Source organism: Hylobates moloch, unplaced genomic scaffold (assembly GCF_009828535.3).
Source record: "Hylobates moloch isolate HMO894 unplaced genomic scaffold, HMol_V3 SCAFFOLD_21, whole genome shotgun sequence".
NCBI classification, from domain to species: Eukaryota; Metazoa; Chordata; class Mammalia; order Primates; family Hylobatidae; genus Hylobates; species Hylobates moloch.
In genome coordinates this window covers 34,416,919-34,430,646 of record NW_026652296.1, presented here as the reverse complement: position 1 = coordinate 34,430,646, position 13,728 = coordinate 34,416,919, and the positions used below count along the sequence as shown (strand labels likewise).

Genomic DNA, 13,728 nt, shown 5'->3' with positions numbered 1-13,728 from the left:
GTTTTTCCTGGCACTTTCAATATTTAGCTTCGAGGCTGCTATTATTTCAGGAATTGGGTCTTTAAATATTAATTCCAGTCTATTCTTTTGGTTTCTGATTTGGGAGCTGCAATTATGCATGTTTTGTTTGTTCTTTGCCTGCCTCCTCCAACTATCAATTCTCTTTAATCTTTTCTTTTTCCTCTTAGCATGGAGTTTTTTCATTCTAGTCTCTGACCTTTACTCTGTTTCTCAGCTTATCTGTTCTTCCTTGTGCTCCTCACACTTTCATAGTTTTTTGTATTTTTCTTCCTTTCCATCTGGCCAAATTTTGTACTCATGTTTATTTCCAGTTTTCCTTAAATGTCTGTCTGAATTTTAAGGTCTTCCTTAGTAAGAATGATTGTTTTATTGTGGTTTCAAAATGTATTTTTTTCATTAATCCATTGAATACTGTAGTATCCTTCTAATTTGTTAACATATCCTTTATTTCTTAAATTTTTCTTATTTCTTTGGTTAATTTCTATATTCTTTTTTCCTTGTTCTGACATTTAACACTTACTCTTATCTGTATTTGTCTTTTTCTTATTTTTGAGAGCTACCTTTGACTTCCAACCCTTCTGTTGAGTTTTAAAAAACTATCCTGTGCTTAATTTCTGAGACCTCTTTTATTGTTTTTTGGTTTTGTTTATTGGTTAAAGTCTTTAAAAAGCATTCTTTGTCTCCCACAATAGAAGTAACTTTATTTTTCTGAAGATAGTTTTTTTTTTTTAAACTTTTTTTAAAATACTGCATTGATTATATTTTCTGTTTCTTTGCCTTCATTTTTTTAGTCTTTCTTCACTGTCCCAGGATAGGAGGCAATAAAAGATAGGATTGTGATGTCTTTGTGTGTGATGAAGTTTATATAATCATGGGCCTGCCCTTGCGTGACCAGGTGGAAAGCCGTGTTGTGTCTGTGGGATCTGTAGATGTCACCATCTTGTCTTTGGGGCTGATCAGCTTTCTCTAGAAAGGAATCGTGTGGTCTCCTGTGGGTATAAGTCTGGCTTCTGTGACCTGGTTTCTGGCATTCTGGAAGCAGATGAGTATCCTGCTGCTGCTGTTTTCCTTGATCGCTGTGTGGTATTCCTCAGTCTGAGGGCTTTCCAGTTTATATTCTTCAAACCATACATACTCGTTTCTTGAAGGAGGAGGATAGCAATAGTTAACACACTGTCTGACCAGTTTGCGGAGTTAAGACCTGCCCTCTCCCCATTGCTACCCTGTCTAGTGCTTCCAAGGATAGCACTTTCTGGGGTCCTGCTGGTCAGCCAGCCCACCTCTTCACGGCATCCTTCTATGAGCACCCAGCTTGTGCATTCCTTCCCTCTCCCAAATTGGTCACAAATCATCCAAACAATTTCCATATTAAAAAAAGTTAATCTATTTTTCTTGATCTCCTCTTTGCTTTGTCCTTATAGATGTGTATCATATTTATTCCTTCTGTGTTTTTAGGACTTAGAAGAAAAGACACATGTGGTCAATCTACCATGCTTAACTAGAACTCAAAAGTTGGCTTGTTGAAAAGAATAATGAAATTGATCTTTCTGGGTTTTTTGTTTTTTGGTTTTGAGACAGAGTGTCACTCTGTCACCCAGGCTGGAGTGCAGTGGTGCGATCTTGGCTCACCGCAGCCTCCGCCTCCTGGGTTGAAGCGATTCTCCTGCCTCAGCCTCCCAAGTAGCTGGGACTACAGGCATGCGCCACCACGCCCAGCCAATTTTTCTATTTTCAGTAGAGACAGGGTTTCAGGGTTTCGCCGTGTTGGCCAGGCTGACCTCAAGTGATTGGCTTGCCTCGGCCTCCCAAAGTCCTGGGATTACAGACGTGAGCTACCAGCCTGTTTTGTTTTTTTTGAGACAAGATCTCTGTTGCCTAGGCTGGAGTGCAGTGGCATGATCACAGCTCACTGCAGCCTCAACCTCTCAGGCTCAAGTGATGCTCCTACCTCAGACTCCTGAGCAGCTGACCACTGGCATGTGCCACCACACCCAGCTAATTTTTGTTTGTTTGTTTTTGGAGACAGGGTCTCTGTCTGTTGCCCAGACTGGTCTCGAACTCCTGAGCTCAAGCAGTCTGCTGACCTTGGTCTCTCAAAGTGCTGGAATTATAGACATGAGCCACCATGCCTGGCCAAAATTGATCTTTTGTGGCCCTGATTAAGAGAAAAAAAATAGAAAGCACATATATACATTAGTATAGTAAAAAGGAGAAATGTACAAGAGAATAATACATGCTACTTTATGATAATCAGTTTGAAACGCTACAGCAGGGGTTGGCAAGCCAAATTTGGTTTAATATCTGTTCTTATCAGTGGAGTTTTGCTGGAACACAGCCACATTTCTTCGTTTACCTATTGCCTAAGGCTGCATCCATGCTACAGTGACAGAACCATGTGGCTCCCAAAGCTTGAAATATTTACTGTGTGGCCCTTTCTAAAAAATATGTGCTGACTCTGCTGTAGAGGAAATGATTTCCTAGAGGAAGAGACTACAATCGACCCCAAAGGTGCTAGACTAGATAAATAACCGCAGAGGAGATAGCAAAGGTTATTAAAAATGTTAAGAAGGCTCCAGGCAGAGAACAGCGTTCTGAGTTCACTCTAGTCTTCGGGGCACAGGTAATTTTTTTGTTCTTTAGATTATTTCGGACCATAGAATAAGATGGAAAGTCTTTGTAAAATGACATAATTATTTATGTAGTCATCTTTTACAGAAACCTTGTTAGAGGTTTTTGTTTTTGCAGTATTTAAAATAGCTCATAGTTTACACAGTGATCACTGAGTGTGGCACCACAGTGCGTAGAGTGCACAATGGCCAGACTGGTCCTTCTGTCATCAGGAGGGGCTGCACAGCGTCTGCCTCACAGTGTTGTCTGATCCCCTTGACCACACAGCCCCCTCCTGTATCATTTTAATACCAGTTGTGGACCTTTACACTAGTTTTGTTTCTGAGTTGTAGGGCTACCCTCATTACTAGGAAAAGTTTGTGTGTGTGCATGTGCACACATGTGCCTGTGTGTACATCTTAACCTCTGCCTGGATGCGAAAAGTCTTGTCTTTTTTTGTGTGTGTGTGACAGAATCTCGCTCTGTTGCCCAGGCCAGAGTGCAGTGGCGTGATCTCGGCTCACTGCAACCTCTGTCTCCTGGGTTCAAGCAATTCTCCTGCCTCACCCTCTGGAATAGCTGGGATTACAAGTGCACGCCACCACGCCCAGCTAATTTTTGTATTTTTAGTAGAGACAGGGTTTCACCATGTTGGCTAGGCTAATCTTGAACTCCTGACCTCAGGTGATCTACCTGCCTTGGCAGGTGCTGGAATTACAGATGTGAGCCACTGCACCTGGCCAAAAAGTCTTTTCATCTGCCATATAATTAACACTAGTGGTTTTGGAATTGTTAGAAAAATGTTGCTTACATTATTGTATAACAGGTTGTACTAGTCTATGATAGTGTTATGTATTCTGTCTTCAGACATTTCTCTTTGTTATGAAATACTTTGTCATGTTACTTTGTAAGCAGCAGCACCACCCGTGTGGCTGTAGCTAATGCAGTGCTGTTGAGCTGACCTTTGTGTAGTGAGCCCCAGGTCTATAATTCTGTCATGTTGGCAAAATGGTGACCTCAGTTCAGAAGTTCCCAAATCAGGTTCTGTGATTTATGAGAAACACTCAGAATTCAGCAGAGCTGTTTTACTCACAGTTAAGGGTTTTTTTGTTTTGTTTTGTTTGGTTTGGTTTTTTTCAGAGAAAGGATACAGATTAAAATCAACAATGAAAAAAGGCACATAGGCAGGGTCTAGGAGACACCAGGCACAGGCTTGCAACCATCCTCTCCCAGTGGAGTCATGCAGGCAGTGTTCAGTTTTCCCAGCAGTGATATGCGATAACACCCATTCAACCAGGGAAGCTCATCCAAGCCTTGGTGTCCAGGGTTTTTAATTGGGGATCTGTCGTATAGGTATGGCTGACTGCCTGTGTGGCTAACTTTAGTTACTCACCAGCCCCTCCAGAGGTCAAGCTGACACTGTGTGGCCAAGTTTCAGGTAAAAAAAAAAATGTATAAACTAGAGAAGGGGCCTCACTATGTTGCCCAGGCTGTTCTTGAACCCTGGCCTCAAGTGATCCTCACACCTTAGCATCCCAGAGTGCTGGGACCACAGGTGTGAGCCACTGGCACTGGGCCTAAAAAGACACGTTTAAGAGGCAGAAACCCCAAGAGCTCAGGTTATCCCCCACGTACCAGGCAAGAGTCAACCTTTTCTTTGAAATGTGCAGGGTTTGGACAACCCAGACCTGCTGAGTTAGTCTTTATTGTACATCACTACATGCTACACCCCTCAGACACATACGTACTTTTTCTACCATTTCTTCCAACAAGTTTTTAAAGACATCTATAATCCATTGTAACGAATTCAACACAATGTAAATTTGCCAGTATCCCTTGTTAGGACACAAGAGAAAGTTTTACCCAAAAGGTCATATTCGGTTACATTTGGATTAGATCAGATGTCAGCTTCCAACAGACATTTACCTTCTGGCTGTGGAAGGTGAAGGTGAACTATGTCCCTTCTTTTGTTTAAGGGTGTTGGGCCCCAAACCCCAAACCCCAAACCCCAAACCCCTGTTGCCTCCATGTGGAACACATGGAATCAGCATTTTTCCATGTGGATATCTCTTCATTTTGTTTCCTGTTAAGCACTTTGTTTGCTAGGTTATAAAACATTTTTTAAAATGAGATACATATCTTGGATTCCAAGAAATGATTGTAGAAATTCCAAGAAAAGATTATTTGTGTGGTGTTCGAAACCAGAGCAGTTTTGAGGTTCTCTTGGGGAACTCAGGGCTACCTTGAGTTTTCTGTTTGGCTCAGATACTGCATGAGTTCAGAACTGACACTGGGGGTGACTGGAAGAGGCTAGACTCTAACCTAAAGTGACTGGTCTTTATGATGATTTTTGCTTAAAAACCATGCCACACTTAATGTTTAAAAATTTTTTTTTTACTAGCGTTAGGGGAAAAAGAAGAAAAAAAACCTGTCACCTAAACTATCAATACATTTTTTTTTTTTATTATACTTTAAGTTTTAGGGTACATGCGCACAACGTGCAGGCTTGTTACATATGTATACATGTGTAACAAACCTGCACGTTGTGCGCATGTACCCTAAAACTCACATCAACTATCAATACATTTTTAATGTTTTGTTTTTTAAACAGAATTCAAATCACCATGTTTATATACTTTTGAATTGTCCTCTTTTCACCTAACATTATCTGAGCAATAGTGTTTGGATAGGAGGGTGTAGAACTTTAAAGTACAAGGATCCTTTTTACTTGCAGGGATGAAGTGGGCTGGGAGGGGCAGATGAGTGTGCTGTCTCTTCGAAAGTGGTTAAAATTTTCTAAGATTTCTTCATTTGGGGTCTCACGCAAGGACTGCTTGTGCCAAGGTATCATTTTCTGGTCTCAACCTGGGAACATCTCTGTCCGTGCAGGAGGATCCCCAGGCCCCGGGAGAAGCTCTGAGCAAGTTTGGTGTTCTCAGGGATGAGTTGTTGCCAAAGAACACTGACCCCCCAAATTCTGAGGATTGACCATCCCAGTGGACAAGTGTACTTGAGCCAAAGGGTATACTTGGCTTCAAAGAGAGCCAAGGTTCAAAACTGCAGGAAAATGGCAGCCACTTGATAAAGTTGTTTTTCTGTAATAGTGGCCTGTACTTAGCCAAGCTAACATTGGTCTTCACGTTTAATGAGTACCTTCTTTTCTCCTTCTCGCTCACAGAGCTCTCTCGCTGAGACCCTGGATAGCACGGGCAGTCTGGACCCCCAGCGATCAGACATGATTTATACCATAGAAGATGTTCCTCCCTGGTACCTGTGTATATTTCTGGGGCTGCAGGTAAGATGGTTCCTGTAGGATGTGTAACTACCAGCAGGTGTTTGCATTGTCTACCATCTGTAATTGTTTAAAAATTCAACTTTGATTTTTGTTTGCTGAAGACTTTTATAAATTCCTCTTTTAAGAGTGATGAGTAGGGGCTGAGCATGGTGGCTGATGCCTGTAATCCTAGCAGTTTTGGAGGCTGATGTGGGCAGATCACTTGAGCCTAGGAGCTCAAGACCAGCCTGGGTGACATGGCAAAAGTCCATCTTTACAAAAAATACAGAAATTAGCCACGTGTGGTGGTGTGTGCCCATAGTCCCAGCTACTCAAGAGGCTGAGGCAGGAGGATCGCTTGAGGTTGAGGTTGCAGTGAGCTGTGATCACACCACTCCACTTCAGCCTGGTTGACATAGTGAGACCCTGTCTCAAAAAAAAAAAAAAAAAAGTGATGAATGGGAATTGTTGACATCACAGCAGGAGGAAGAAAAGAACAGGTAGAGTGGATTACCAGGGAAAAGAAAGAAGATGTTCAGAGGACAAGCAAGAGCAGTGGCATAAAAGAAGGAAAAGGAGATAGAGAGTTATAGAAGGAAGGAAGAATAGATAAAGGAGAAAAGTTGAAGAGTAGAGAAAAGAGAAATTAATTTTCATCTCCCATCCCTGTCCTAGTTAACCCACCCAAAATCATGGTAACCTCTGCCATGAAACATGAGTTGCCCTGAAAAATGCCATGTTGGCCAAGACCTAAATGGTAGGTTTTCAGTCTTATTTTTTATAGGAAGGGAAACTTGCCACGGTAGCAGCAGCTTTGTCTGCTGCAGTTTCCAGTGGGAGGGGAGGGCAGTGGGCTCAGGGACAAGGTGGGTGGTGACATAGCTGATGGAGGCCTCCAGCGTCTTTGATACTTCCCTCCTCTGTCTTCAGCACCCTTTTCCCTTTCATAGGATTAATGCGGGACATTTTGGAGAAAGGGGACAATGTGGGGAGGGTCTTTTCTTAGATGCACACCCCTGGACTGAATATGCTTTGGTTTTAACTTGGACTCTGTTCTGAGGTCGAACTTACCATTTTTCCCTTCTCAAGTTTGTGTGGTCAGTTCAACCTAAGGTATCTCAGGTGCTGAGAAAATCCATCTCATTGTCCAGAGAGGTTTATTCACCCACCCTGGGGTGGGGCTGCCAACAGCTGGGTACTTTGGTTGAGTTGCCAGTTGCCCCGCCCTTCCCTCACCCCCTTTCAGTTATCAAAGCACATGGTAACCCCGACTGGCAGGTGTCTGTTGAGTAGGGGAGGAGTCAGAGCAAAAGGAGCTGAGTGGCCTTGGCAACTAATCTGCCTTGGGCTGAGCATTCTGAACCAGGCCAAGCATTCTGAACCAGATTCAGGAAACACACTTTTTGGAATGTTTATCTTATAAATGTTTCTAGCAGTCTTCCCTGGTCAGATAGGAGTGGGATCATGCCTGCATCATGCCCTTCCTAACGATTCAGAGTACATAAAGTCGTGAGCAGCCCTGAGACATCCTGAACAGGAATATTTCACCCCAAGAAACTCCTTTACAGTTGGGCTTCACGGGCTGCCTGTGGCGTGTTTGGCGAATGTGGGCAGGAATGGGAAGCTGCTGGAAGAAAAGTAGGAAGTTTGCAGAACAGAAATAAGAACTGGTCAACAGGGGAAGGGAGGGAAGTGAGTCGTGAATGCTGGGACTATCCTACGGGGGCTACAGGCGTGGCAGGGGGTTGGGGGGGCTCCCAAAGGAAAGTGAGATGGGGTTCTTTCTGGAAGATTCCCATGGCTACCATATGCCCTTAACCCTGCCCTGACTGGAACAGATGAACTCTTTGTTTTCAAAAACAATGCCAGCTCACAGAAAAAGACAGAAAACACTCCATGCGTGTGTAACTTATGAAGCTTATGTAACTTTAATCCCCAGACATGAAAGAACTTTTTTAAAGAAATAGACTAATTAACCTGGAAATGTAGATGCAAAATTCTATATAAAATCTTAGCAAATCAAATCCCAGAAGAAAAATACAGCATGACTAACTAGGGTTTGTTTCAAGCATGCAGGAATAGTTCAGCACATCACAATTCATGATAACAGATTAGAGGAGAAAGGCCTTATGGTTTTAGCAATTTATGCCAGAAAAGCATTTTGGGGAAGAAACCCAAATATTTCTAATAAGAAGTACATAAGTAAAATATCACCAGTGCTGATATTGACTGTTTCCTTTGTGAGGCATGGATTCATCCAAGTAACAAGTAATAATGACAGTGAGTAGTAAGACAATAAAATGTAATGAAAGGGAGAAACGCAGCTGGGCGCCGTGGCTCATGCCTGTAATCCCAGCACTTTGGGGAGGGAGAGGCAGGCGGATCGCTTGAGCCCAGGTGTTTGACACCAGCTTGGCCAACACGGTGAAAACCTATCGCTACAAAAAATACAAAAATAAGCTGGGCGTGGTGGTGCGCGCCTGTAATCCCAGCTATTTGGGAGGTTGAAGCAGGAGAATTGCTTGAGCCTGGGAGGTGGAGGTCACAGTGAGCCAAGATTGCACCATTGCACTCCATCGAGGGCAATGGGAGTGAAACTGTCTTAACAACAAAGGAGAAATACTGAAAAAGAAGGAAAAAAATAATGGCTTGGTCTAAAAACCAAGGAGATTCTTTATGTGGGCTATTTTTTAACGACAATAAGAGAGAAGAATTAGGATGAAATCAAGAATAAATGAGGAAGGGTTTACTGTTTCTCCTCTGACCCTTTTCCTGCCCACAGCACTACCTGACATGCTTCAGCGGCACGATCGCAGTGCCCTTCCTGTTGGCCGATGCCATGTGTGTGGGGTACGACCAGTGGGCCACCAGCCAGCTCATTGGGACCATTTTCTTCTGTGTGGGAATCACTACTTTGCTACAGACAACGTTTGGATGCAGGTGAGATTGGGGTACTAATGGGGGATGCCAAAGCCCCCAGAAGGAGAGCTGTGCCGTTTGCCTAGGGCTATTTGCAAGGACAGAATGGAGGCAGGGGAATGTCCTAGTGGCCGTTGGTCCCCACCCCGCAGTGTTCCTCCCAATCATTTCCTCTCTTGGTGAATGGCACCACCACCACCACCTTCCCCTACCCAGTTGTCGGAGCTGGAAACTCAGCCTCACTCTCCTTCCCCTGCCCCCTTGGCAAGTCATGCTCGCTCCCCAGCAGCCCTCTGTGCCCCTATTCCTTGAGTTCAGACCGGAGTGTCCCACCAGGCTCCCCGTTGGCTTCCCTGCCTCCAGGGCACTGCTCTTGGACTCACTTTGTGCCCCACACCCAGTGCCATCTTTCTACTTCCACACCCTCCTCAGGATGAGCCACACTGCAGCTCTCCTCCCTTTTTACACACAAGGCTGCACCCAGCATTTAGGCTTGCCCTTGCTCTCTGCCCCACTTCCATTTCCAGCCATGCCTCTGAGCCCTGTCTCCTGCCTTCCCTGGCCTCACTCCCGAGGCCCCACTGTCTACCTTCCTGTGTGTCTTCTCCCCACCCGCCTGGCACACACCAGCTCATCCTTCAGGCCCAGCTTGTCCTGCCCTCCCGACTCTGTGGAGCCCTTCGTTGTTCTCTGAATTCCCACCTTGTTTTCATCCTTCTAGTGTGGCCCTTATTCCAGTTTGTCCTTTTTGTTTCTATGTCTTTTTCCCACGGTGCTTCCTCCTTGATGCCAGGGCTTTGGCTTGTTTACTTCTGCATTTCCAGCCACCAGCTTAAATGGACGTGGAGCTGGCACAGGAAGGAAGAGAAACATCCTTATCTACCTTCCTACCTCCTCCTGCAAGCTTGCCTTTTCCTCGCCTTTCCTGCTCTTCTACCCTCTTCACAGTGCAGCCTCTTACTTTACCCCAGGGCACTGCTCAGGAAGTGGAGCCTGCTCTGGCAGGACTGTCCTAAGTTCACGGCCAGCTGTCTCTTGCTCTGTCAGAGACAGGCTGAGTAAGGCCTGGCCCTCCCTGCGGTGGGAGGTGGGTGTGAGCTGAAGTCAGGGACTGCATTCTGATGAGTCAGAGTCCTTCGGGACCTCAGGGTTACCCTAACACGGCACGGGGATAGGGGAGCCTTGGAGGGCAGTGAGCCATGTGCAGGTGTTCTGGTTGCCAGGGTAGGCCACACCCTGGGAGGGCAGGCTGCAGGTCTGCTGATGGAAAGAAGCTATGTGGACTAAAGCCTTTGAGGCTGGCAAGCTCTTATGGTTCCCAGATCTCAGCCCTTGCTAGTCTGCCCACAACCACCAAGCTGGGCTGAAGGGAGGAAGGTCTCCTCAAACCCCCCAGGGGGCAGGGCAGGGATATCACTGACCTACTAGGGGAAGGAGATGTGGTCTGGGCCTTCCAAGAAGGGCCCAACCTGACTAGCACCCTCTTTCATTCTTTGGATACAGTGTTCGGGGCTCTGTGCTTCAAGTCCAGAGTGCACGGCAGAGATTTTTTTTGGCTAACTCAGGATCCTTACCTTGCCCATGGAGCACTGGTTCTCTGGAGAGACGTTCTTTTTCTAAATAGCTGACTTATCCGTGGATTTGTAGGCACAATCCCTCTGTGAATTTGGTCAGTGTCTCTAGTTGAGCATTATTGGTTGACCTGAATAGGGAATGAAAGCTGTGTTTATTGCAGTGAAGTGTTTACCGTGTGCAGCTCTGCCCCAGCTCATGCCAAGGAGGCCAGGCCTGGCCAGCAGCTGAGCCTGATGGGCATAGTTGCTAATGGGACACAGAAGGGAGGGCCTGGGGGAACTTGGGGTAAATAAATACTTTTGGTCACAGAGGGCATCATCTTGCCCACTGTTGGGGCACAAGACCTAAACAGAACTACCCGGGTCAGCATGGTTCACCTCCCTGCTGGCCTGGGAAGCAGTTTGAGCGGAGTAAGAACAGGAGAGGGATTTGACACCCTACTGGGATGGCTCAGGGACCCAAAATGCAGAGCTGTGGCCTGGAGGAGGGTGTGTGTCTGTGCGCCCCAAGCCCACAAGGCTGGGTGAAAGCAGCCTTTCTTGTTGTGTTTGTGAGGAGTCAGAGTGAGTCCCCCATGACCTTTGGCTGTGCAAGGAATGGCCGCCCCACCCCTGCTTCCATCCTCCCCACAGTATGGCCATTTGCTTAGTCATAAATCAGGTGGTGCCAACTCTAGTCACGTCAGCAACTATGTGCTGCTGGGCAGGTGCGGGTGTGCTGGGGACTTTGATGGGGTGTTGGGCTTGTGATAGGGGTTTTCTATGGTTGTCGGGGTGTGGGTGGTGCCCGTTCTCTTAACCTGGGCAAAGAGAAAGACTACTAGCTCAGCCCTGCAGATATTCAGTGACTGGTCTATGTAGCAGGTGCGGGGCCTGGCCGTCGTGGGGAGCAATGGTGACATCGAAGCACATGGCTAACAACACGAAGGGCAGCGCCATCAGGGAGACACAGTGCATCCTCCAGAGGACTTGGTGGGAGCCCTGGAGGAGGTGGTGTTTGAGACAGGCCCTGCAGGCTCCAAGGGCTCTGCCCAGGAGGGCTGAGGGAGCAGCTTCCATCCCAGCAGGGGCAGGAGCAAAGGCAGGAAGTCACAGCCTGGCATGATCCCCCGACCAAGCACACAGAGGCCAGGGCTTGGGACTTATCAACAGGCACAGGGAGCATTCAATGGCTTTGTTAGCAGGGGACGCGCCCCCTGGGGCTGTGCCTTGAAGGACGTTACTTGGTTACTTAGTATAGAGGGTGAGGACCATCCCAGGGGATCAGTGACATCCATGAGAAAGGTAATGGGCGCCCAGGCAAGCCTCAGGGGTGTGGGATAGGAAGGTGAATGTGTTGGGACTGAACTCATTCCCCAGTCTCACTCTTTCTCGTTCTGGGGGTCCCTTCCTGCTTTGAATCCTTAGCTGGAAAGAGAAGCAGCACCAAATGGAATGTGCTTCATGTGTCCTGATTAAAGAATCTTTCCAGCAGAGCGGCTTAGAGAGAGCCTTTGGGATGGGGGAGGGGAGCGCCCCTGCCGGCACCTTGCGGGCCGTCTGGGCCTTCCAGGCTGAGGGGGGCTTTTGCTATGAATCTGAGCCTGCAGTGCTGTGTGTTGCCTGCACCCCTTGCTTCCTCTCCGACCAGTAGGTGGGCAGTGAGCAGGGGCTCCGGTGGGGGCTCCTGCTCCACACGGCCTCAGACCCTGTCTGCAGACCTTCTTCTGTGTGGGTCCTCAGCACACTTGGGGGCCTGCTGTGCAGGGGGCTGCGTGTCTGAGGCAGCGAAGGGGCACTGAGGCAATGAGAGAGGCCGCTGTTTTCCCCCTTGACTGGCCAGTCACCATGGGGGGCACGTTTGCTGCACCCCGTGTTCGTGTGTCTCCTCTTCTCTCATCCCCCCACGTCTCTCCACCCTCCATCCCTTCCTGTTGGGACCCAGACTCCTCCACCCCTCCTGTTCCCATCTTTGCACTAGGCCAGAAGAGGCCAGGCTACCTCGTCAGCTGCACCACCTCTCACAGCCTTGCCTCAGGTTTCCTGTGGGGTTAGTGAGGGAAAAGCAGAAATCCCCAAATGGCCAACTACTCCATGAGCATATGCCCTGTTCCCATCCAGCAGAGCAAGGTTGGCAGCCAGACCTCAGTAGGTACTTGGACACCCAGATCTCATTCAGGACAGCATCTGTTCTAGGGGTGCTTACCAAGATCAGTGCTGCCAGAGCTGGACGCATGGCCATTGCAAGTGAAAGTCAGATTTTGGGATACTTTTATGGAATTCTAACCCCTTGGGTATCAAACCTACACTTCTGAGGATAGAGATATGTTTACAGCATGTGGCGTTATGACCTTGGACAAGTGACCCCTCCAGCCCTGTTTCCTTTGTGAAAATGAAAGGAGGCTTCCCCCTCAGGTGTCCTGGGAGTGATATATTTCGCCTTATTTTAATGAATCTATTGTGTTTTTGTAGATTATTATGTTTCCTAAAATACTTTTTGGGAGTTTTTGCATATGAAAATGTGAACTCATATTTTAGACTGTTAGTTCTGCTAGTTGCTTAGATAGATCCATCATAGGCTGTGAATTATCATTTCTTTTAGACTTCTGTGTTTATTTTCTGCTCAAAAAAGGATGGAATAAATAGCTAGAGCAGTTGGGGTAGAGAGGCTGCGAGCAGGGAGCAAGGTGGAGAGGAAAGGCAGATGTAGCCGGGAGTGCGGGCCTGACTCCCAGCAGCACCACCGGAAGGATGGCAGATGGCCTCTGTGGGCTTTTTTGGGTTGTGTTTTTGCTTTTGGAGAAGCTCACCACTCATTTCCTTAGGCTTAGAGCAGCAGAAGGAAAAGTTTTTCATGTCCAGCTTTCGTGATTTCTAAGACACAGTCTCAGACTTCTCCAGCTCCGAGGTGGTTCCCCTGTTGTGTTTCGGTTCTGTATCCTGCTTTGTGCATTTGACTGCCTCTTGCTGAGTACCCGGTATTTCTGTCGCGCTGGATGTTGTGGGTGAAGGCAGCCTGAGGACAAATCATGGCCTGTGCCCTTGAGGGGCGGGCCCTGTACTGTGCCGAAGCGTCTAGATTACAGGAAGGAACAAGGTGCTGTGATCAAGTCACCCCCCTCATTTCACATGGGCTCTTGATCTGAGTGGAATGCTATCCTGGAAACCTGTTTCATTCTATAAAAATGACCAGAGTTGATGGGAAACCCATGAAGGTGAAACAGATGTGTGTCTTTGCAGAAGACACAGTGAAACAGATGTGTGTCTTTGCAGACGGAAGGGAGGGCCTGGGGGAACTTGGGGTAAATACTTTGGTCACAGAGGGCATCATCTTGCCCACTGTTGTGGCACAAG

The 13,728-nt window shown here is 47.0% G+C and overlaps 1 protein-coding gene across 7 annotated transcripts in view; it reads left to right on the top strand.

The window, feature by feature from the left end:
- Window positions 1-13,728, top strand: part of SLC23A2 (solute carrier family 23 member 2) — a 152,227-nt gene that overhangs the window by 95,820 nt on the left and 42,679 nt on the right. For all 7 annotated transcript variants that reach the window (XM_058432693.1, XM_032142776.2, XM_058432694.1 and 4 more), the window contains 2 exons: window positions 5,807-5,923; window positions 8,685-8,842. In XM_058432693.1, coding sequence (XP_058288676.1) covers window positions 5,807-5,923; window positions 8,685-8,842 — 275 coding nt within the window. The remainder of the gene's footprint in view (window positions 1-5,806; window positions 5,924-8,684; window positions 8,843-13,728) is intronic.